The sequence below is a fragment of the Cucurbita moschata genome, unplaced genomic scaffold (assembly GCF_002738365.1).
Source record: "Cucurbita moschata cultivar Rifu unplaced genomic scaffold, Cmos_1.0 Cmo_Scf00052, whole genome shotgun sequence".
Taxonomy (NCBI): Eukaryota; Viridiplantae; Streptophyta; class Magnoliopsida; order Cucurbitales; family Cucurbitaceae; genus Cucurbita; species Cucurbita moschata.
The window spans coordinates 1197536-1221808 of record NW_019268568.1 but is presented as its reverse complement, the minus strand read 5'-3'; the positions used below and the strand labels follow the sequence as shown (position 1 = coordinate 1221808).

The 24273-nt window shown below is 34.6% G+C and overlaps 5 protein-coding genes across 8 annotated transcripts in view; 4 read left to right on the top strand and 1 right to left on the bottom strand.

Moving 5' to 3' along the window:
• Positions 1 to 857, bottom strand: part of LOC111436181 (NADPH--cytochrome P450 reductase-like) — an 11765-nt gene extending 10908 nt beyond the window's left edge. For both annotated transcript variants that reach the window (XM_023073898.1, XM_023073899.1), the window contains exons 1-2: positions 244 to 857; positions 56 to 115 (exon numbers count right to left, since the gene is read on the bottom strand). In XM_023073898.1, the coding sequence (XP_022929666.1) occupies positions 56 to 115; positions 244 to 591 (408 nt within the window). In that variant the 5' untranslated portion in view covers positions 592 to 857. The remainder of the gene's footprint in view (positions 1 to 55; positions 116 to 243) is intronic.
• A 5560-nt stretch (positions 858 to 6417) lies between these two features.
• LOC111436112 (afadin- and alpha-actinin-binding protein A-like) lies at positions 6418 to 12072 on the top strand. The gene is made up of 15 exons (XM_023073793.1): positions 6418 to 6567; positions 6673 to 6701; positions 6851 to 6962; positions 7093 to 7190; positions 7823 to 7919; positions 7998 to 8087; positions 8183 to 8245; positions 8322 to 8396; positions 8473 to 8538; positions 9160 to 9270; positions 9349 to 9426; positions 9507 to 9626; positions 10445 to 10485; positions 10558 to 10604; positions 11864 to 12072. Exons 1-14 carry the CDS (start codon positions 6535 to 6537, stop codon positions 10586 to 10588), a joined length of 1044 nt encoding a protein of 347 aa, XP_022929561.1. The 5' UTR covers positions 6418 to 6534; the 3' UTR covers positions 10589 to 10604; positions 11864 to 12072.
• A 1582-nt stretch (positions 12073 to 13654) lies between these two features.
• LOC111436141 lies at positions 13655 to 14203 on the top strand. Its single transcript, XM_023073838.1, has one exon. It carries the CDS (start codon positions 13655 to 13657, stop codon positions 14201 to 14203), a length of 549 nt encoding a protein of 182 aa, XP_022929606.1.
• Positions 14204 to 14931: 728 nt separating this feature from the next.
• Positions 14932 to 17429, top strand: LOC111436251 (40S ribosomal protein S8-like). 2 transcript variants are annotated; one of them, XM_023073993.1, is made up of 6 exons: positions 14932 to 15061; positions 15840 to 15888; positions 15978 to 16050; positions 16366 to 16696; positions 16875 to 17044; positions 17176 to 17429. In XM_023073993.1, the coding sequence occupies exons 2-6, from the start codon at positions 15885 to 15887 to the stop codon at positions 17255 to 17257; spliced, it is 660 nt and encodes a 219-aa protein (XP_022929761.1). In that variant the 5' UTR covers positions 14932 to 15061; positions 15840 to 15884; the 3' UTR covers positions 17258 to 17429. The 2 variants fall into 2 exon arrangements, with proteins under 2 accessions (XP_022929761.1, XP_022929762.1); XM_023073994.1 differs by having other exon boundaries at positions 15044 to 15108.
• A 2619-nt stretch (positions 17430 to 20048) lies between these two features.
• Positions 20049 to 23573, top strand: LOC111436189 (VIN3-like protein 2). Of its 2 annotated transcripts, none has more exons than XM_023073910.1 (5): positions 20049 to 20202; positions 20368 to 20445; positions 21078 to 21738; positions 21818 to 22137; positions 22212 to 23573. In XM_023073910.1, the coding sequence occupies exons 2-5, from the start codon at positions 20421 to 20423 to the stop codon at positions 23399 to 23401; spliced, it is 2196 nt and encodes a 731-aa protein (XP_022929678.1). In that variant the 5' UTR covers positions 20049 to 20202; positions 20368 to 20420; the 3' UTR covers positions 23402 to 23573. The 2 variants fall into 2 exon arrangements, with proteins under 2 accessions (XP_022929678.1, XP_022929677.1); XM_023073909.1 differs by having other exon boundaries at positions 20049 to 20215.
• Positions 23574 to 24273: the final 700 nt, after the last annotated feature.

Sequence of the window (24273 nt, the reverse complement as noted above, 5' to 3'; positions counted from 1 at the left end):
AAAAAAAAAAAAAAAAAAAAAAAAAAAAAAAAAAAAAAAAACTGGTCATGCATACCAAATCAACCACTCTAAAAGTCGCCTTCTCATATCGAGCTTTCGCCTCCTCAGCAAGAGCCTAATTACCAAAATCAGACGAAAAAAAAAACAACCATCAGCATTCAGCAGTAGCCTAGCTAACAATTCAATCCAACGGGAAAAGAAAACTCCAAGTCGGTAAACGAACAAGTGTTTCCACAAGCACACCTTTGCAAATCCTTCAGCTGTACCGGTCTGCGTGCCAAAAAACACAGTGACCTTCTTCTTGCCATCATCGACTTCCGGCTCAGGCTTTTTGACTATCAATTGCTTAGGTGGCTCGAACGACTTAGCCTTCTGATCGCTGGATCTCTTCCAAACAAGGACCACAACGCAGCCGATCAGAACTGCAATCGAGGTAGTCAAGATCATGACAAACTCTCTGTTCTCCAAGATAAGAGTAGCTACTTCCCGAACCGAGTCGGAGGAATCCTGCGACGGATCCATCGCCTTCCTGATTATTGCCGACATAAGCTCCAACGGAGAGACCTTCATCGACCTGGATTCCGACTGCATACGGCCAAAGCAACACTGGAACTGAACGAAAACAAGAAGAAGAAAAAATAGAAAACAACCTGCGGAATCCGGCAGACGAAATGATAAGCTCAGAGAATAGCACCGGATTCCGGCGAGAAACGGAAAACAGCTACAGAACTAAGGCAAAACAATGACCAGAAAAATAGAGGAAAAATGATGAAACTTCTCTCCCTCGGTTGTTGGCTGTAGGTGGAGAGAGAAAGAGAGAGAGAACGAAGAAAGAAAGAGATTGATGGAGAGCGCGTTCGTGAACCAAACGGAGAGATCGCTTACCAAACCCAAAGAGTCAAACCCACCTAACGCCACCCTACTTAACCATGGTTAAGTTTCGTCCATTTAAAAAATTACAAATTTATTCCATCAACGATTACACATTTTTTAATTTTCAAAAAATATTTACTAAATTTCCAACTTTTTAATGCATCTATACTTCCTTCATCCTCCGCCTTTCAATTTAAATTTATATGCAGAGAGCGAAACTATTATAATTTTCTATACAAATAGGATAATTATAATATGCTCCACTAATTTTTTGTCGAAATAATACGACACGAAGATATTTAATTACATATTTTTTTAATTTTTAAAAAATATTTAAAAAAAATAGAAATTTACTAATTAAAGAGATAAATATTGTGAGGTTAGGAAAGCTATATTTTGGATGTTCGTGGTCATATTTGAAAAAAAACTTGTCTTTTTTTCTTTTGAAGAAATTCAAAGAGTATTTTTTGAAGAGTTGCCTAATGAAATATTGCCTTTGATGGGTATAGAGCATAAGGTTGACATAAATTCTGAGTGCTCATATTCAAAATTGACTAACATACCAAATTAATCTATAAAAAGCTAAAGAGATTCAAAGCTAAGTGGCTGAGTCGCTAGTTCTTGGATATATACGTGAAAAATTAAGTTTTTTTAGTATCATTGTCTTATTTATATGTATGAAAGACGGCTCTTGACTACTAGAACCTAGCACACAACGTTGCTCTAAAACACCATTGTGTGCCATTTTAACCCAGATTAGGACAACTATAACTTAAAAACAATGCTATAGTCTCTTATACTTGGTATTCACTCGCTTGAGATATTCATTCATTTTTATCTTGAAGCATAAATGTCATATTTCTAGGTTTAACGAGTCTAAGTGTGCAACGGAGTTAGTTTCCTGTAAAACCAACCAAGATAGATATGTAGATCAACTATAAAAGACTTCTCGCTAATCGTAGTAGCCTAATAATGTGACAAGGTACATACATAATCATAAATATAAGGGGAGTGACCTCGTGTTTGAACCAAGAAAAATTTATAAAATTACTCGTTGGTATTTATGCTCTTAAAATTTGTAATAAGCTATTTAATTTTTAGTAATAATTTTGATTATTTTATTTTTTTGATTAATATTATCTATTCAACATTAATAATGTAATCTTAAACCAGACGTGGTTGACATATAGGAAAATCACATTCAAGTAATAACATAAAATATATGGAATATATGGATAGAGTTAGACGTCTTATCTTAGTTATACTGATGATATAATCCACCTTATAATTAGTATAAATGATTTGATCTATATCGTTATTGTGAGTGGCGATATCTATAAAATGAGTAGACTATACCATGAAATATTTAATTTTTTTTTATATAAATATTCGTTAATTGAAAATTAATGTTTGGCACGATGTTAATTTTAGTGAGTTATAAATTCGTACGTGTAATGGTTTGTTCTTTGATTTACATGGATGAAAATGATTTTTATAACCAATTTAATATGAATATTATTTTAGGAGCTCGATCAAATAAGGAGCTGGGACCATAATTTTACGAGATGAAATTCCCTATTTCCTCGTAGCGGAAGTAAATGAGTAATTATCCTTCCCACTACTCTTTTTTTTTTTTTTTTTTGCTATTCCTTGTGATGTAACTGAAGTTAGTAAAGATTAGTACAGCTAGATGGAAGAAATTGTCGTGTTGTATCATCAAACTGTTAGAAATCACGAATTTCGACATTAGTATGATATATTGTACCCTTTGAACAAAAGTTCTAAAGGTCTCATACGAACGAAAATATTCTTTATGTACGAACTCATGATCATCCTCTTAACTAGCCAACGTGAGACTCCTTCTCAATAATCTTCAACACAACCAGCGTCTTACGACTGTTTATTATGTGTTTTATTTGATATATCGTACTTGCATGCATATGAATCTTATGTCCATATGTATAACTATTGAGACACTACATATCAATAGATGTTATAAAGTATGTTAGAAACGTCACGATTATGTATGTATGTTAGCCTCATGAAAAATGTTTGTAAAGATAACATGAAAGTGAAATCATGAATTTCACACAGAATCTCATGCATGTTGTATATATTTTACGTAAGAAAAAAAAATTAAAAGAATTAGAATAAAGACAAGCACTAGACGTCAAAAATGATTGAACAGCTTTGGTCTAATTTCCAAACTCTAATGGAATACTTTAGAACATTCTTGAAAATTTCAATAATTTCCTGGCCGATTAATCGGCTAAATTTGGCGAGTTTTTGGCCTTTAAAGAAACGACAGGTAGAAGACGTCCAAAACGGGAAGCATTATAGCGTGCTCCCACGTGGACCAATAAAAAAAAAAGTTCCCATTTTAAATAAAAGTAAATAAATTTATTAACCTTTTTTTAATTTTTTTCATCGAATTCTAAATTTATACTAATTTTTATTCCTTCCCGTATATTTGTACAATAATCTTATATGCATTTAATTAATTTGTTAACCATATTTTTGGTACGAGGGGCCTAAAATTGTTTTTTTTTTTTTGAATAATGAACTTATGGTCAAATAAAAAATAGCCAACTAAATTATAAAAATCAAATAAAAAACTTCGAAACTATTTCTAAAACTAAGGATTAATTTATAATGTAATTTAAAGTAATTTATTTTGATAATTAAATTTCGATTCTTTTTTCATTTTAAAATATAAAAACATCGATTTTTTCTTCAATAAAATTGTAAACTTCAATTTTATTATTTCTCGTGTCTTTGAATGATTGAAATGAGAATTTAGTTCTAACATGCATTTAGTTCGGTTGAATCGCAGAAAAAGTTATTGGTCGAATTGTTGAACTAAGCATCCCAAATGCCCAACGGCGAAATTAGGAATTGTGGTGATGAAATAAGGAAAACGAGTGTTTCCCATACAAACGTGCTGACACTTTCAAGGCCTCAAATTCTTCACCCAATCCCCCACCTTCGCCTGCCATCCTGTCTCTTCAGGTCAACCACCTTTTCAAAACATTGTTCTCCAGACCTGATTCATGTGAACTCAAATTTCATCCATTTAAATTATAACGGTAAAAATGGTATTCTATTAAAATTTTGAAAAATTAAAAATTTAAATTAGTTCGTGTAGTTATGTTTTCTTAGTTGAGCTCGGTTGCACTCAATCCGTTTCTATTTTTAAAATTGTTGTAAAAATTAAGAATTTTTTACGTTTGTAATTGAGGTTAATGCGTTATGACACGTGAATGTTTGATATTTGAGTTTTATGAAATTTTAGTTATTAATATAATTAAAAAAAAAACAACCTAATCTAAAAAACAAAGTATTAGATTGGTTGAGCTGTCAACTTTATTTATTCGTGTTCACGTCACTAACCCAATCAATCCAAATTTTTTAATTAGTCTAAAAATTTACACGGACACAAATTTCTAATTAGTCTGACATTTTTTGCCAATGTGGGACTTTAATCATCTTACACCTCCCCTCTAACAAAGTGCGTAGCCTCCTTTTCTTTTGGAGTCATTTGTTTGATATTTGAGAAGTTTAGGACATGACTCTAATACCATATTATATGAACACGACTTTCCACGATGGTATGATATTGTTCACTTTGAGCATAATCTTTCATGGTTTTTCTTTGGGCTTCCCCAAAAGGCCTCGTATCAATAGAGAGATTATTCCTTGATTATAAACCCATGATCATTTCCTATTAGTTGATGTGAGACTTTCATCATTCAACACGTATTTTGTTGTCCAATTCCTCGTGATTTCAATCCATAACTAATAGTTTTAATCTAAGAATATTTTTATTAATTTAGTCATTATTTCTTTTTCTATTAATATTGATAATAAGTCATCTATTGTGGTGTAGTGAGATTTTATTAGAGCACGTGTATGATATCAATAATCATAATATAGTAATTTTTTTAGTTCAATGACACGTGAAATTGAGACGATTCGAACCTCTAACTTCTTATATTTATGGTACACGTATAAATTAATTGTAATATGTTCAATTGGTTAGTATAAGGATAAATTTTTAGAATATTACCATCCACAAATCCAATTAATTAATTTTGTTTGAATAATCAAATTATTACCAAATAAAGTAAAAACAAGGTAAATAATCAATAAATACCAAAGAAAAGTGAATTATGATCTCAATTAATTAATCACTCAAATTCTATAGGTCTTTACAACACAAATCCGGAATTAAAGGGACTAAAAATATAGTTTAACACGTTTTCTTATCGAACAATTAATTAATTTGACTTTTAATAAGCTATTATTTAATTCCTTGGTTCAAATTTCTAGGCATAAAACGCCCAATATAAAATAATTAATCTTGTTTAGTACTATTTATTTTTGGACTTTATTTAAAAGATAGTGTTTAATAAAAAAAATTATGTGTATATTTAAATATGATGGTCAAATATTACTGTAAATGCAATGATTCTAATGTGGATCCTTTTCTCACCTAACAAAAATATATTAAAACTTTAAATTAATAACTTATCAATTTAAATCCTAAATTTTGTTGTTAGCTGGGAGGAGCACCCATAGCATCACCATTCATGAGATATGTTGGTTGTATCCACTTGGCAGAGTTACCCATCTCTTTTTTATTTTATTTTATTTATTTATTTATTTTAAATATTTTAAACTTTCGTTGTTTGTGAAAGTGTTTAAAAATATCCTTTTAAAAGTTCTATTAATAATTTTTACAAAAATTTAAAAATATAACATAAAAAAATACTCTTGAATTTAAATAATAATAATAATAAATTTTGATATAATTTGTGAGGTGTCTATTTGTTTATATTATTAACAGTAAGAATTTTTCAAACTTTTTTTAATAAAGGTAAAATGTGGTAACGTTACTTTGAAATTTTTATCGGTATTTTTTAAGCATAGTACAATGGTAAAAGTATTTTTGAACTTTTTAAAATGTTTAAAAATATTAATGATTTTTTTTAAGTTCAAAATATTTTTGAAATATTATTAAAAATTTAAAAATATTTTCTAAACTAAGAATATTTAATATATATATATATTTATTTATTTTTTTGAAAGATAAGTTTTTATTGAAATTTTTTAATAAATTAAAAAAAAATCTTTTATTGATCTACTATATTTTACAAAAATTTGACCTATATAAATCCATTAATACTTTCACTCGAACTCCAAATTTCAGTCATATAAATTTCGTATAATACTTTCACTCGAACTCCAAAATTTCAGTCATATAAATTTCGTATAATACTTTCACTCGAACTCCAAAATTTCAGTCATATAAATTTCGTATAATACTTTCACTCGAACTCCAAAATTTCAGTCATATAAATTTCGTATAATACTTTCACTCGAACTCCAAAATTTCAGTCATATAAATTTCGTATAATACTTTCACTCGAACTCCAAAATTTCAGTCATATAAATTTCGTATAATACTTTCACTCGAACTCCAAATTTCAGTCATATAAATTTCGTACAAACGAAACGACGTCGTTAGTGGACATTGTTACTAGTTCTCTTCCAGCTCCAAAGTTCGTCGTACTTTTCTTTTAAATTTCTTCACCGCTCCGCCATGGATCTATCCACCTGATCCGCCCTTCTTCCTCCTCCTCCTCCTTCAACGTTCCAACAATGGCAGCAACCAAAACAGACTTTGATCTCAGTGTAAGATTCCTTACGAACTCGCACACTGCAATACACCGGTTCATTGCTTTTCATTTTTCTCTGACACTGTTTTGGTTTCTCTGTCTTCTGTTTCTTTCTTTGCAGCCATCTCCGCAGTCTATCTACTCGGTCGGGTCAGTTTCCTCTGCATTTTAGGGCTGTCACTCCTGTTTTTGTTGTTGCCGAGCTTTGTCTGTCTACATTTGCATTTTTTGTATGGTAGCTGGTGTGGCGAGTGTATAGGCGAAATGTGTTGATGCTTTGAGGTTTTGTGTGTTTTCAGTAACTATACATTTGCGGATGTCACTAACTTGGACCATTGCGCTAAGTATTTGAACCAGACGCTTATCACATTTGGATTTCCGGCTTCGCTCGATCTTTTCTCGAATGATCCGGTTAGTGTTTTACCTTTTAGTCAATAAGCTGGTTTCTTCCTTTCTTTTTAATATACATATGCATATATAATTTTATTTTGTTTGCTTATGGAAAATGTTCTAAGTTTGATATGTCTACTGAAATATGTAGGTGTCTATCGCGAGGACGTGCAATTGTATATATTTCCTGCTTCAACAGAGGCAGCGTGACATTGACTTTAGGGAATCTGCTAATGAACAGAGACAAAGGTAACGGCATTTTTTAGGATTGATTGATGATATGGCGCCTGACATCACCGAGTGCATCAATTGTGAATTAATTTATACGACTGTGCTAAGACATTCTTCAAAAGATGTTCTGTTTGGTTATGGTATCGATGTTTATCTTTTTTTTTTTTTTTTTTATGTTCATAACGGAAACGATTTCATAGATAATTGAAATTGAATCATCAGCCTTCAAATCAAAGGAGTTACAAAAGATTCCTCCAATTGTCACATTTCAGAGATTGCTCATAATTACCGAAAGGTTTACCTAGCAAAACCCTAGAAGAGAAAGTTGAACTACAATACTCTTTAACAGTCAACACGCCTCTTACTTTATCAAGTCATTTGAAGTGCTCTAGAAAACTTTCTATGTGTGCAAATGTAAATCTTTTTTCCCGGATTTGAAGTGCTCAGCTCTTCATTGTTCTATATTTTGGAAGATATTCACACCTTTGCATCTAATCTATAGCTTGACTTTGTTCTTAAATTTTGATGATATTTCTGTTCATTTATATGATGGAATGACTTATTCTAGTTCACATCATGTCTCCTTGAAATACTATCATGTCAATTTATCTTTCTATTTGTCCACATTTCCCTTTATTTTCTTGTGGTAGACTACTTTTAGACATATCAAGATTGGAGACTAAAGTTGAGAGGCTGGAGTCAGTAATACAAGCTAAAGATAGGGAGATTGCAACAATTACACGAACAGTACAATCTCAAGACTTCTCTAAATTCTATAATTTCTCTATCTTATTTGTATTGAACAAGGAAAAATTTTCCCATTAGGAAGCCAAAGCTAAGGCAGCTTTCAAAGCCCAAATTGATAAGCTGCAGCAGGAAAAGGATGAGTTTCAAAGAATGGTTATTGGCAATCAGGTTAGGGTAGTTGGATGCTGCGTGATAGATAATTGTTTCTATGTGATAATGTAAGTGTTGATGATGAAATATACTTTCTGTTTATGTGACCAAAGCAAGTAAGAACTCAACACATGCATGAGATGAAGAAGAAAGAAAAGGAGTATATCAAATTGCAGGTGGGATATCTTTGAGATGTTTTTCAGCCCTAGAGTAGATCAATATTTACAAAGAGATGCTGTTGTATATCTGCAGGAAAGGCTAAACCAAGTTTTAATGGAGAAAAAGAAAGAATCTAGATCAGGAATGGAGATAATGAATTTGCTACAGGTATATTGTAACCATTTTAATGTTGTATAGAGAATGGATCATTCCAGTCATTTAATGGCTTTTATGATATGAGCAGAAAGAAGGGCGACAACGTGGAACTTGGAATGGCAAGAAGACTGATAATGATTTCTATAAAAAGATAGTATGTGAAATACGTCTACAATCTGTTATGGTGGATTCTGTGATACCGAGGTTTTCTGTCATTCTTTTATTAAATTATTTTTAATTTTTAATTTTGAAGTTCATTATTTTATTGGTTTATTTCATTATTTTGTGAAAGTATTTCTCTCTTCTATTGTAAATATTAATGTATTGTTGGATTTTATTTTTTCAGAGCTCTAACTTTTAAGTTGGAGTTTCGGAAGTAATTTTCTTATTTATTAGCTTTTACAATGGTTGTGCCGATTGTCTACAAGAGTGTTGATTTGTTCCAAAGAGCTCCAATAGTTCACCAAGTAGGGATTTTCTCCTTCCGAACTTCATTAGTTTAATTATACGATGTTTGAACCTGTTCTTTATGATTATGATAGTCGTTTGTGTGTGTGCTCCACTTACTCCAATTGATTTCCAGAATATTTCAACAAGTTGGATTTCCTTTCACCTTCTCATTAAAAGTGGTCTGTGACTTGTTTCTTGAATCCTTGAATTGTTGATCTACATCTCTTTAGTAGCTTAAACTCATATATAGTCTGTTTTGTTGTATGCGTTTGAGTTATGCTTTTGTGACTCTCATCTGTACTTATGACATCTATGCGGTTTGCAGGTTGATATGAGGGATTTCCTAAATGCTCCAAATGGACTGCCTAAGCAACCCCTTGCAGTTAATGAAAGAGTTGAAAGTGAAGGTGCAAGGTTTTCCTTTGGTGGGAGGACGGTATGGACCAAACTATTCTCATGTGGTCACCTGATTGATGCATTGGTAACATTATTATTATTTTTATTTTTTTTGCAGGATGTTTTTGACCTTCCGTTTCATATGGCTAGAGATAAGATTGAAGAGAGCCTTAGGAATAAGATGGCGTCTATAAAGGTGAATTGTTTTTCATACTACATCACTTTCTTCTAGACAGAGATGGATACTTATTACTGATAGTATCTTGAACTTTGAAGGAGCGGATGGGAGAGCTGCAAGATGCTCAGAAAGAATCTGAAGTTACTTCTGAAGCTACGGAGAGGGAACTTGAGTTAGAAGCACAACTTGTAGAGGCAAGGAGCATAATCCAGGAGCAGGTACTCTACTTTTCTTGCTCAGCCAATTAAAATCTGTGTCATATCTTCAATTTCAACGAGCTTCTCTTATCTCAAGTTTCCAATTTGCTCAGCAAGTCAAACTACAGGGTTGGGTCTAAAATGTCCCTAAACCCAATCCACTAACACCCCTAAACCTAACTACGTAAAGATTGGCTGGGCTGCTGGGTTTAAAAATAATATGGGTTGCCAGTGCTGGGTTTAACAACATGAAATAATATGGCCACTGGGCCAGTTCAGTTCAATTCAAAATTTCAGGCCCTCAACCTAAGAACCGAGCCAACCTACTCGGAGTAAAGAAAAAAAAAAAAAGAGAAAAAAAACTCAACCCGAACCATATTATTTTTAAACCAACCCAAACCAAGTGGGTTAGGTTGAGTTGCTCAGTTTTTCGAGTCTTCGGTTTGTCTAAACACCCCTATTGAAAGCATTCTATTTTTATTTTTTAATTTTATGAGAGATTTCAAATTATGTAAATCAGTGCAATTTGTGAGTGGTCCTTTGGATCTATAGTTCTGACACATTGAAAGCACGTATCTCTCTGAATTTGGTGTGCTCGTGAAGTTTCTACCCGTTTGGAAATACGAGAAATTCTTTTGCATGGTATTTAGATTGGAGTTTCCTCTGATTAAATTTATGTCTTAGACACAATGTTTGGACTTTCTTCTTCTTCTGCCTAATTTGGGCTATGCCATATATTTTTCTTCTATCGATCTGATCAAACCAAAATATTTGTGATCTTTTTCGAGAAACTTAGGTTTATATTAATTAATAACTGTACTAATTGGCTTGTATTTCAGGCATCAATTATGTCTAAACATGCCAAGTCTGAGAGGCCAAGGTATTAATGCATTTCCTTACACATCTTAATGTAGTTTGGGTTTAAATTGATATACCACCAACATTTTTTCAGGAGTCTTAAGGGCCCTTTTGATTCTGGCTGAGAATCCATCATTACAGGTATCATTCAGATTCTTTTCAACCAGACACTTTTTGTCGTTTGTTCTTCAAATTTTAATCATAACTAGCATTTGATTTTATTGTGTGTGATTATGTGTTCGTGTATATATAAAAGAAACAGGGTACCGTTTCCTTGATCTTATGAAATGCTCATGCAAAAAGCCAAAGGGGTTTCAGTAGATGCCTTCATTTGGCACTAATAGATGAAAGATGATAGTTATAAAAGAATATGTAAGAAGCTCCAAGAAGAAGTAAAGAAAACCGACCTCCCACAAAATCTTAAAATATTTATGATCCCATTTGAGTATTTTATTTTTTTCTCTCTTAACATATTTTTCATGGTAATACTTTACTAGTTACAATCATTAAGAAATCAACCATCTGTCTAGCCCTTGCCCTTCCCATCCAAACATGCTAAACAAGTTTTTTGTGGAGTTGTAACTCCAGAATCACCATTAACGAGTCATGTGATAGTATGGGCTGTGGTGATTTTGGAATTTTTCAATGCTTCTTCAATAGGTGACTACTATATTATATGTTAGCTCTCAAGTAGTTAAGATAACCGGGACAAAGCCAAATCTCTCTGGTTAATTTCTCTCTTTGTTTGTGCCCGTTGGCAGTCCTTTTTAGAACTTACTCTCTTGTGGTGGGTTTTTTCCCCCTTCATAGTGCGAGCGGTCTGATGGTTTTTGTTACTGTGGTTAGTTTCATGTCTACGCATATATTGTAAAAGTGCTTTGAGAATGCAATGAACTTGTTTTATCATCCCTTGTTGTTTTAGTTATTCCAAGACGTGGGGATGTTTTTCCCTGATGTAATTCTAGTTTTCAAAATATGCTTAATGCCGTTAATACCATCATTTTAATCATATTAATGGCTTACTTGTATATCTTAGGCTAAATTATACAAATTACCATTGGATTTTAAAAAGTTCTATTTTTACCTTCGGACTTTGCATATGCTCCCAAAAAATACCATTGTAGAGTTTTTTATTTTTATTTTTTTATAATGAGAATGAAATTCATGTAATGATGACATGCATTCATAACATTATTGAGATAACTGTTGATGTGTAAAAATTGATTATGCAAATAATGTTAACGATATCTTTTCATCTTTTGGGGTGAAATGAATGGTAAACATGTTTTTATTCTTCTATATAGTTGTAAATAATGTTACGTATATCTTCTAATGAATGGTAAACATGTTTTCATTTTTGCTTGCATAACTGGTCTCGTTCTTTCTGGGCACGTGTGCAGGCAATAGAAGACAAACAAGCTCAGTGGCTGTAGAGTATTATAGAGTTGAGTGGCCGCATGGGCAAGAAAACGGTAAAACCCGTCCTTTGTACAGCAATTCTTAACCAGGTGATTCAGTAGACCTGTTCTACTTGTTTGAATACACACACTAAAGGCATGTATAACTCTAAACTTCATTACTAATGTAATTAGTTTATAACCTTCTGCCTTTAAATTATTGATGCCATTGCTTGCTACTTTCATTTATATTAATTTTTGCATTGATTTCTTAAATTTTATAGGACACAAACCATAAAACTTTTAGATAGGATGCTTAGAAATGGGGATGAAGAACTAAGTGTATGTTTGGAAAGTGTGATTTTGAAAGGGTTAAAATTACTTTTGTCACGTTGTGAAATCACTCTCAAATGTACCTTTATACATTCAAGATCAATTTGACATTTGGTTTTACACTTAACACGATATTGAGATTGATTTTGCATATTCCTAAAGTGATATTAACCATTCCAAAATTATCCCGGTCATATTTTCGAGTGCATTAGATTTTTCCATAAACAACCTCAAGCATAGATAGAAGTTGAATGAAGATATATTCTTCGGAACCAATTAAGATTGCTGCTAGGGATGGCACAAATTCTTCTTGGGACTTCGGGTGTGGGATTATGGCCCTATCTTTGAGTTCAAATTGTAATTTTTTTTCTTGGCCTATATATTTTCAACCTTTTGTTTGAATGTTTGAACTTTACATTTGAATTCTCTTGTCTTTAACTATTTATATAAAAATAATGCTCAAGTTTCCACAAGTCATTGCAAATCTTTCTCGCAAAACTTTGATGTTGATATCTTGGCGTATTTCCAGGAGAAACACATTCTGGGGAAACTCAAACTTAGATTGAGTTTCTAAGCTTCTTTGAAGGGGCCGTGAAAGAAGGTTGTTGATAGTTTAAACTTTATGTTTTAATTTGAAGGGTTCCCAATATAATACCAAAAAGAATGGGGTTGCTTTGCTTTGCTTTTTACGTCATTTTCTTCTCTTTCCTCTTGCCCTTTCAAATTATTGATTCTTATATCTCTTTGTAAATTAATCATGTTCAAACTCTTCCAAAGTCAACTCGAGAAGGTCAAATCATTAAAACGTGCCCATTTTGGTGGCCGACCCGACATTATTTCAAGCCTTTAGGGTATGGGGAGAAGGCTACTATAGAGAGTGTTTGGTTTATAAGTTATGCTTATGTCATTTGAAAGCAAGAATTTAAGCCAAGCTTCGATTTGGTCTACTAGGCTCGTTGATATTAAACCTTTTGAAATTTTGATTTTTGTATTGCATAGTAAGATTAGGTTTTTTTCTTACCGTGTATTTTTTAGTTTCAATAGCCATCGAATCTATAATATGTTATAACATTGTACCGTTAAATGCCTTTTAACTTTTACTAAATAGGATGAAATGAGGTTAATTTTTACGTTTATGCTAGAGCTTTAAATTCCCGAGAAGAGAAAAAATGGAAATAATATACTCAAATATGAAGAAGACAAACCAAAGAAGGAAAATAGAAACTTTACAGATGTTATAACTTGCAAATTAATCCTCACAAGAACAGGATCATGCGCCACAAAACTCCATCAAAACCCTGAAAAATAGGCCTACCAATGCACATTTCTCTATATATACAACATCAACAAAGTCCCTTTATCTCATACAAATTTTCAGAGAAGAAAAAAAAAAACAAAAACACTCAAACTCCAACAAAACCAATCAAATTCTGTCACTCTCTAGGGAAAAAAGAAGAGAATATGGATGGAAACTTTCATTGGGATATGAAGAGCAAAGTGATAGCAAGAACATCTTCAATAGGTTGTTCTTCTCGCAGCACTTATTACTGTGGAGCAGCTGAAGGAGTCCCTTTCAAATGGGAAACACAGCCAGGAACCCCCAAGGATCCACCCCCTCAAGACTTGCTTCCACCCCTCAGCCCTCCACCAGCAGTTATCAGCCTCGGGTTACCGCTACCGTGCATTGAGAAACCAAAAACCCGACCCCGACCCACGATGAAGCTTTGGTTCTGGAGGAGGGTCAAGAAGAGTAGGGATGGTGGGAGAGCTGCCCAAGCAACAACTATAGACTATAGCAATGATAAGTTGGAAACATTTTCATTTCTCAGCTCGGACTGCGAGTTCATGGCTTCTCCTCGGGATTCTATGTCGTCGTCATCGTCTTCTTCATCTCCGTCGTCTCTCATCGAGTCGTTAACCGTACGAAATATGGGGAGGGTGTCACTTGGAAGGCCTTCTAGTTGCAGTACTGCTGGAAAAATTCATAGAATTCTGGCTTGTTACCATTGATAGGGGACTTTTAGTATGATTTTATGTTTGATATATGTGATATCAATTATATCAATTAATAAAGAATATTTAAGTTATTTAAGCAATAAGGTTAATGTTAATCTTAATGAACATATTTTCTCATTTACCTAATTTTATGTCTTCCTAGTATACTAGTTTATTTATTGGATTTCTTTTTCTTTTTCTTTTTTTTTTTTTAAAATGATTTTCTAATTTTTTGATTTCCTTCAAATATCAATATTAAAGTATTAAATATATGGCATAAGGACATTGTGCGAACTAATCCAATTAATATTTCATTTAAAAAAAAACATTATCGAAAGAAAATATCTTAAATATCTTTAGACTTATATCAAGGCCTAATAAAATGGCCCAAAACGAAGATAAAACTAGATAAACAGCCCACCCATTAAAAATACTTACATCAAGGCCCAATACAGAGCCCATTCCATTAAAAATACTTAAAATGGCCCAAAACGTAGATAAAACTAGATAGCAGCCCAGCCCATTAAAAATACTTACATGCAGGCCCAATACAGCCAAGCCCATGAAAATACTTAAAATAGCCCAAAACAAGATAGACAGCCCAGCCCAGTATAAAATACTTACATCAAGGCCCAATAGACAGCCCATCCCATAAAAAGTTTAAAATGGCCCAAAACGTAGATAAAATTAGATAGACAGTCCAGCCCATTTTAAAAAACATACATTTAGGCCCAATATATAGACCAGCCCATTAAAAACACAGTGGAACAAACTGAAAGGAAATTAAACCTAACCCTCGCCGCATCAAAACCCCTCTCTCAGTCCTCTACAATCTCTTCCCTTCTATATCCTGAGTTCTCTCGTTCGCACAAGGTTCGTTGCTCATTGGATGTGTTTTGTTCTTTTCGAGATTTTCTCAGGTTCTAAAATTGTTGCAATCTTGATTTAATGTTTTTTTTTTTCTTTTTTTTTTTTGTGTTAGTCGTCCTTCTCACAGTTCCAGAATAGAATGTTGTTTGAATGTAAAATATTGGAGAGTATTAGTAATCGGTGTCCTCTTTTTGCTCATGCTGATTTGATGGTTATTGTCGCATTTTAGTTTATTAACGATGTACATTGCGATAACTTTGTGGTTCTGGCTAATGGCTCTTTGATATAGTTATTGATTATGAGCTTTAGGTGGTCGTTTAGCGCTATCAATTTGCCGATTAACTTTTCGTAGGCTTTTGTTCGTGTAATATCAATGGTTTTGGAGATTTACCATAGTAGTTCCAAGGTAACTTGTGTCTTTGATTGTTGTTGGTCTTAATGAAGTTTAAGAAGTTTTGAATTCTTATTAATAGCTATTAGTACTTTGTGATATTCGTGATATTTTAATTTTAGGAGGCTTAATTAATTCATTAACATTTTAGTTTTCAACAAACAGTTGGGTTGGGTTAGGTCGTTGGTTTGTTATATAAATGTTGATCATGGTTCATACACCCAAACGAAATTAACCCTCGAACAGCCTTAATTATCTCTTATGCTGTTGAATTGAACACTGGGAAATATTTGGCCAAGCTCAGAAAACTGATTATAAAAAAAAAATTGATGGGCTTTGTTGGGAATTTACTCTTGTTCTCAAAAGGGTTGTTTGATATTTCTTTTTCAGGAACTCTAAACTTGGCTTCACGCCAAGAGCTCTCATCTCAGCAACATGGGTATGTCAGATACAAATTCCCAGATTGTTTACTTATCTCGATGTTTTACGTTTTTTGTTTTTGTTAATCTGAGAAGACTTCATTTATAGGAATTTCTCGTGATTCTATGCACAAGAGGCGTGCCACTGGAGGCAAGAAGAAGGCTTGGAGGAAGAAGAGAAAGTAACTCTCTTCTTATATTTTGCTGCGTGCATATTGATCAATCAGTTTTCTTTCCATTTCTTTTCATTAATTGCTAATAGTTCTATGGTAAAGTTTGTGATTATCTTTCTTTGCCTGGTTTTCAGTACTAATCTGTAATTTTGTAGGCGAAATTTTTTATCTTTTGTTTTTAAGTGTTGTAGTTGTAGCAAGGTGTAAACTTTCATCTTTTGTAACTATCACAGAAGAAATTTTGTCAATCCAATTTACAACTTTCATCTGCTAATGTGTTTTGAAGCCCTCTTGCTATTGTTTCTTACCTCATTGTTTGTGAAGGTATGAGCTCGGAAGGCAACCTGCCAACACCAAGATATCCAGTGACAAGTCAATCAGGAGGATTAGAGTTCGCGGGGGCAATGTGAAGTGGCGTGCTTTTAGGCTTGATACTGGAAACTACTCTTGGGGTAGTGAGGCCGTGACTAGGAAGTCACGTATTCTTGATGTGGTCTACAATGCATCCAACAATGAGCTTGTTCGTACTCAAACCTTGGTGAAGAGTGCCATAGTTCAAGTTGATGCAGCACCATTTAAGCAGTGGTATCTTCAGCATTATGGAGTGGATATTGGACGGAAGAAGAAGACCGTAGCATCTGCTAAGAAGGAAGAGGTATAGGAAGATTTATAGCTCTAATGATTGATTCGGTTTACACAATTTCCAAGTACAAGTTTTTTTTATGTTTAATTAAGTTTCTGATCTAAAGTTATGGCATTTCTAACAGATACCATTTAGTTTAATGTGATACGACACTCCATCCATAACACAACTTGATTTGTATGGTTGATAGGAAGGTGATGCTCCAACTGAAGAGGTAAAGAAGAGTAACCATGTCCAGCGCAAAATAGAGAAACGTCAGCAGGACCGTAAGCTCGATCCGCATATCGAAGAACAATTCAGCAGTGGTCGATTGATGGCTTGTATCTCATCAAGACCAGGTCAATGTGGCCGAGCAGACGGGTAAGCATTATGACACTCTTAATGATTATAGATTCTATCGATGTTCTTTCCGACTTGGTTTCACACAATCATTGAAGGTGAGGAGAAGGATCTTTGGGTAATGTTACTGAGGTATTGCAAACTTTTTACAGATATATCTTGGAGGGCAAAGAGCTTGAATTCTATATGAAGAAGCTCCAAAGAAAGAAGGGAAAGGGAGCTGGTGCTGCATAAATTATTTTGTAATCGAGTTTTTCTTCAGCCCATGTTTCCTGTTCTTTTTATCTGTTCAAGCTATTTTGGTACTTCGATTTTGTTGGTAATAGTTGCTACGTTTTGACCTTTTCGTGATCACAACAGTTTGTTTATTAGCATGAGTTTTCAAGTTTCAAAACCTTTTGTCCTACTCCTTTTATGTAAGCGAGTTGGTTTGGTGTTTGATCTACAATTTTTACAGAAAAGTTCTAATGGATTAGGGCGAATGGCAAACACCTGGGTTTCTAGAAAAATAAAAAATGAAGTATTAGAAAAATTGGGCTCAATGCTCGTTAAATAAATGCTTAATTGTTGTAATTAATAATAATAGCTAAAATAAATATTTTAAAATTTTAGGAAATAAATGTTGATACCAATTTTAAGTTAGTTTGGCACCTACCAGACCTATTAGACATTACGAGTTTAATGATATATTAGACCTAAATTTAAAATATTAATAATAAAGTAGACATTTTTTAAACACAATGGACTTGGGATGGCGGCACTCACTTCTTTATGCCTAGTCGTTCTTGCATCGTCTACGGTCAAGCAACGTATGCTTGAGCCTTTGATCCCGATTTAAGAAGAAAGTTTTAGATTTCAATCAAAAGAGAGTTTTGAAAGAAAGATTTGAGAAATTGAAATTAGTGTTACATTTTGGGGCATTTTTGCCAGGCGGGTGTAGACACGATTCTGGTGAACGGGTCATACACCCCCATATTGACCCAATATGAAAGGGTAAAGGCAAAGAGGTTTGGAACAGGCACGCAACCATAGGCAACATGCTTTGGACAAGCATGACCATGACATCCTCTCCCACTCGATTGGTTGACATCCCTGTCAACCGACTCAAACAAGCAAGACTAGAACATCTGTCATACGGTCATAAGCAACATGCTTTGGACAAGCATGACCGTGACATCCTCCTTGTCAACCGACTAAGACAAGCAAGACTGGAATATCTGTCATCCAGCCATAAAAAACCAAATAGTCTAAAAAGTTTAGATATCATTTGGGTCTTCAACAATCAAAATGTTAATTATGGTCATGTCAACTTTTCAATTTATTTCATTCATAGAACGAACTTTTAGAACGAACAAACGTATAAAATTCAATAGAGGATCGACACTTTTAAGACCCTCTCTAAGCCAAAACTATAAGAACTAGATAAAAAACTTTCAAAATTATTGAAAGAATTAAACTCAAATCACAAGGACAAATAGGTAATTTTACTAGTGGATAATGATTCTCTGTGGCACAACCCTTAAAGTCAACCATTGGGAGGGTACTCAATAGGGAATTTAATCAAAGATAATTTAAAAAATAATATATAGTTTTAGAAGCAATAATGAGCATTTGGATGACTTCATAATATTGTCTCTCTTTATGGTTGGGTAGCCATCAATCATATTTGCAAAAATATTATTAAAAAATATTTTCAAAATTTAATTTTTAAAAACAAATAGTTATAAATATAGCATTTTGTTAAACCTCATTAAATTAAATAAATGAATTATTTTTTATAATTAAAAATAAAATGGAGGCATGTGCATTTAAAATGAAGAAAATGATATATGCCTAACACATATTGACATAAAAGATAAGGTAATGAATGCCAATAGAACTGCCGACATATTAGGATACATTTGAAGCCCTTCTCCTATTTCCAATTTGCATTCCACCTACTCCTTTTTACTCCTTTTATTTCCTGACCCCGACGTGTTTTGGTACAAAAATCTCGATCAGATGTAAATGTATACTGCCAACGTTGAGTTGAAATATTCTAAATATCGTATTACAAGAGATCGTTTCACGAGAACACAGTTTTTAAATTACCATTGAAGATAACTAAAGAAAAGTTGGAGAACGGTTTATAAATTATTACTTAGGGTTTGACTTTCTTGAATGGAGTGTTGATTTGATTCTTATAGAGTTGGTTGTTGCCAGAAATCATGTTGCCATCTTGACCTTGTAGTCTTGGAGTCCGAAATAGAAGGTAGGTGTGCAATTAGCTAAACCCGACATTTTCTTGCACCATGTAACGCTTTTGAAAGTAAAGACTATCCCCCCATACAAACCCAGGTTCTTTCAACCCAATATAAGATTGCTTCAAGCAAAATCCCATTAGTTGGAGTTTCTATGATTGAGCCACCGAAAAGAAATGTGCAACTTGTTGATATAGTCATCATATTCTTAAGATCATTCTCATTGGAATGTGGTATCGGTTTATTCATGTACCCCTCTTTTACTCGAGTATAACAAATAAATTCTTGAACTTTTCGTTTTGTGTCCAATATGTCACTAAACACAAGGAAGTCTAAAATTTTAGTATGAACTTGGAAGTTCATAAATGAGTGAAGGTTCATCTTGTTCTTCATAATTTTAGTACAAATTGAGAATTCTTGAAAACTCATTCAAACTTAACGGTTTGGAAAATAGGTTTGTTGAATGATGAAAGTCCCACATCCGCTAATTTAGAAAATGATCTTGGGTTTATAATCAAAGAATACTCTCACCATTCTCCATTGGTGTAAGATATTTTGGAAAAGCCCAAAGTAAAGCAATAGATACTTTATGGTCAAAGTGAACAATATCTGGAGAGTCGCCTTACTCTAACAAGGTTTGCCTCAGGCAAGTCAATGGGTCGTTGGATTTTTGCATTACAAATTTTCCAAACTCCTAAATTTTGCAACTTTTTAAACAAATACACAAAAAAAATTGTATTTTTAGTAACAAATTGGTCCCTTTTTTTGTTGGGTGTTCTCTTTTCCCTTTGCTCACTGCAAGTCTCTCTCTCTTCCTTCTGGGTTTTGGTTTCTGAAAAAGATTAAAAAAAAAAAGACCCATAAAAGAGTTAGAGAGAGAGAGAGGTCTGTGAGCCCTCCGCCGTCATGATGGGATCTTTAGTGGTGGCGGAATACAAGGTGTCCTTTCTTGGTACTTGTGATTCCGCTCTTTCTTTCCATCTGAATATCCCTAATTTTTTCTTCTCCTCCTCTTAATTTTACGCTTTTCTTTTCCTCTTTGCTCCTCTGTGTTCACGAATTCTATATATGTTCTTCTTTTCTCTTCCTTTTCCTTTTTGGCAGGTTTAAAGATGTTCGTCTTTTGGTGGTAATGTGGAGGCTTCAACACCTTCGCCATGGCTACTGATTCTTCCTTCGATGGTACCCTTTTCATCCTTTTTCCTCCAGATTTTGTTTTCTCTTCCATATTCCTTCATTTCAATTCTTCTGGCTTCTGGGTTTTCGTTTTGCTCTCTCTCTGGTTTAGGTGGTACCGATGGCCTTCTTTTTTAGGCTTTCTAAGGGTCGGATGGTTGTCTTTTGCATTAGAGTTATACCACAAGGACAATTTCTTGTGTGTGTGAGGCTAGATTTGACCCATGTTTTGGTTTTAGTGGCTTTTTAGTTCATTGTTCTTACTTTTTATACCCAGAACTTCCTTGTTATGTATCTTTAAAGTTCATCGAATTAGAGAAAGTGTATGCTGTTGCATATAAGAAAACCATCAATATCTGATAATAGCATAGGCGTTTTGGGAGATCTAATTGAGTCAAATTAGAATCATACAGAAACTGTTGTGACTTAGAATGGTTAAGCAACAAAAGATTTGAAGTTCTTTACATTTTTTTGATCCTATGCATAAAATTTTGTGTTCATTTTGCCTTTAAATCTGGCTGTTCTTTGTTTCTTGCCTGTTTTCTTTGGTGTAGTTAAGTGTTTGTCAATTTGTTTTCGTATGATGCTCGTTTTATTTGCTGGATAGTGATATGTATATCGGTTATACTACGTTCTAGGTGCTATTTTCGACTCGCCGAAATGTAGTAAGTTGAGTATGCAAGAGAAGAGAGAACTTGTTTATGAAATTTCGAGGTCACACGGTGCGTGTGAGAAACTGCAGTCATGGAGTCGTCAAGACATTCTACAAGTGCTGTGTGCAGAGATGGGGAAAGAAAGGAAATATACAGGCTTGACGAAGCAGAAAATAATAGAGCATCTTTTGAGACTTGTATCCGAAAACAAGTCATCGGTGCCTGAGGTTTCGAAAAACATTGAGCCACAGTCTCCTGCAAGTGGCCATAAAACTACCAAAAGGCAGAGGAAATCCGATCATCTAGTTCCTACAAGTGACTTTCCGAGCACTAGTTCTCATAATGATTCGGGTCATACCGTGAGCTGCAAGAACTTGGCTTGTCGAGCGACTCTAAATCCAGAAGATACGTTTTGTAGAAGGTGTTCTTGCTGCATCTGTCGTCAGTATGACGATAACAAGGATCCTAGCTTGTGGATAAGTTGCAGTGCGGAGCCTCCGTTTCAAGGTGACTCGTGCAACATGTCGTGTCATCTCGAATGTGCTTTAAAAGATGAAAGATCGGGCATTTTGAAAGCCGGACAAAGCAGGGGAGTTGATGGGAGCTTCTACTGTGTGTCTTGTGGGAAACTAAACGATTTGCTTGGGTAATAATCTTTTTTGGTTCCACAGATCCTTCAATTGTGAGACCTTATATATAACTTTCCTGTTATGTTCATTCTTCAGGTGCTGCAGAAAGCAACTAGTTCATGCGAAAGAAACACGAAGGGTCGACATACTGTGTTATCGTGTCTCTTTGAGCCAAAAGCTTCTCCATGGAACTGAAAGGTATAAAGTGCTTTATCAGATTGTTGATGAATCAGTGAAGAAGCTTGAAGCTGAAGTGGGACCAATAGCTGGTGCACCGGTAAAGATGGGTCGAGGTATCGTAAACAGGCTTTTATCTGGACCCGACGTTCAAAAACTCTGTGCTTCTGCTATTGAGTTACTCGATTCGATGCTCTCCAGCAAATCCTTACATATTGTGCCTAATCCTGACATTCAAGGTAAGATTATATTAAGCAGATCCTTTAATAGCTTGTCTAGGAACCCTGTGATTTATAGTTAGCTAGTTTTGCAGATGCAAGTTTTGTTCCGACAAACATGGTTCGATTCGAAGATGTTCGGTCGACATCCCTCACTCTGGTTTTGAGTTGTGAATATGGATCATCCTCTGAGAACCGGGTCGGCTTCACGTTATGGCATCGTAAGGCGGATGATGCAGATTATCCAACAGAACCAACATATATTCTACAACAACCGAAGGCGAGGTGTGTCGTGATGGGACTATCACCTGCTACTGAATATCATTTCAAAATTGTTTTGTTTGAAGGGACAAGGGAGTTGAGGGAGTTTGAAGTTCAATTCTCAACAATTAGGGAGGTAGAAGAGAACCCAGGTTGTTTAGAAATTGAGAGAAGCCAAAGCCATGCAACCAACTGTAGCGACCTTTCGAATCCTTCTTCGGTTGAAGACGAAACTACTGACATTCTTCCCTATAGTGATCGAACCGATAACGTAGGAAAGAACTCGACCGCCCATTCAAAGGGCACGGAAATGCATTCCTCTGCTATTTTATCCACTGATGCTTTTAACCTCAGTGACAATGGTGAAGAAGGAACGGCAGCAGGAACAGTACCTGTGCTGGATGAGGCAAATGCTGCTGGAATTGTATGTTTGATTCCAAACTCTGTCGGATCAAAGCTCGAGAACAGGCATGGATCATCTGCGCCGAAACTCAACACCAATAATCAATTAGGCGCTCTGGTTCGGTCTGGAATGGAGCGCCAGCCGTTCGTTGGCTGTTCTGAAGATGGCTTGCCTATTACACCCTGCAAGCTTGAAGTGCTAAAGGACAGTCTTGGTAGGGGTGAGAGACTGGAATCCAACTGCAAGGACGTTGACAACAGGACTCGAAAAGGTGGGGAACCTCAAGACGGTGGCACGTCGAAGATGCGAACTGGGGAAAGACAGGACGATAAATGTACTGAAAATGGTGTTTCGGATCGGGATTTTGAACACTATGTGAAGGTTATTAGATGGTTAGAGTGCGAAGGACATATCGAAAAAAATTTCAGACAGAAGTTTCTTACTTGGTACAGCTTGAGAGCATCCCAACAAGAAGTGAAGATTGTGAAAGTGTTTGTGGATACCTTCATTGAAGATCCAGCATCTCTTGCAGAACAACTTGTAGATACTTTTTCGGAATGCATATCGAGCAAAAAACCGACGACGACACCGCCCGGGTTCTGCATGAAGCTGTGGCACTGATTTCTGGTATGAAGTTCAATCTGAAACTGTTGAAAAGTATGATGATGGTAGCTATGACCATGTAAATATTGGTATTTTTCATTTTACTAAATAGTCTGTTGGATTTGGTTAATAATGCGAGAGGATCAGCATTGTTTGATTTCAAAGTCTGGCGTTTCTTTTTGGTACAAAACTGACTTATTTGATCATCATGGGTTGGATTGGCCAAATCATTAGTGGCCATTGGATTTATGTATGATTCTTTTTTTAAAATCATGGGTCATATTTTATTAAACAAAATGCACGTGTTTGGATGGGTACGAACACCATTATTGAGCTTAAAAAAGAAGCGAATAGAGCAACCAAATTATCAATACTGAGCTTAAAAAAGAAGCGAATAGAGCAACCAAATTATCAATACTGAGTTGCTCTGGAACACTTAGAAGAGCTCTCATGTTAACCACTTCCATTCCTCTCATTAAACCATCTGTAACACTCATAATAAGACCATGTACGGTGGCCTCAGAGCAACTAACGACCGAAGCCTCGGTGAACGGCGGCGATAACTATAATGGTTCTAAGGTAACAAAATTCATTGTCAGGTAAGTTCTGACCCACACGAAAGACGTGACAATTTGGGCACTGTCTAAGAGAGACTCGGTGAAATAGACATGTCTGTGAAGATGCTGACTACCTGCACCTAGACAGAAAGATCCTATGAAGCTTCACTGTTTCCTAAGATCGACTTTGGGCCTTTCCTGTGCAGCTTAGGTAGAGAGCGAAAAAGACCCCCTTCCAAGGGACCCGGGTCACGAGTGATATCACTCTAGAAGAGCTAGAATTCTAAAATGAATGAATTTGAAACACATATATATATCGCTTAGCTGGTGGAA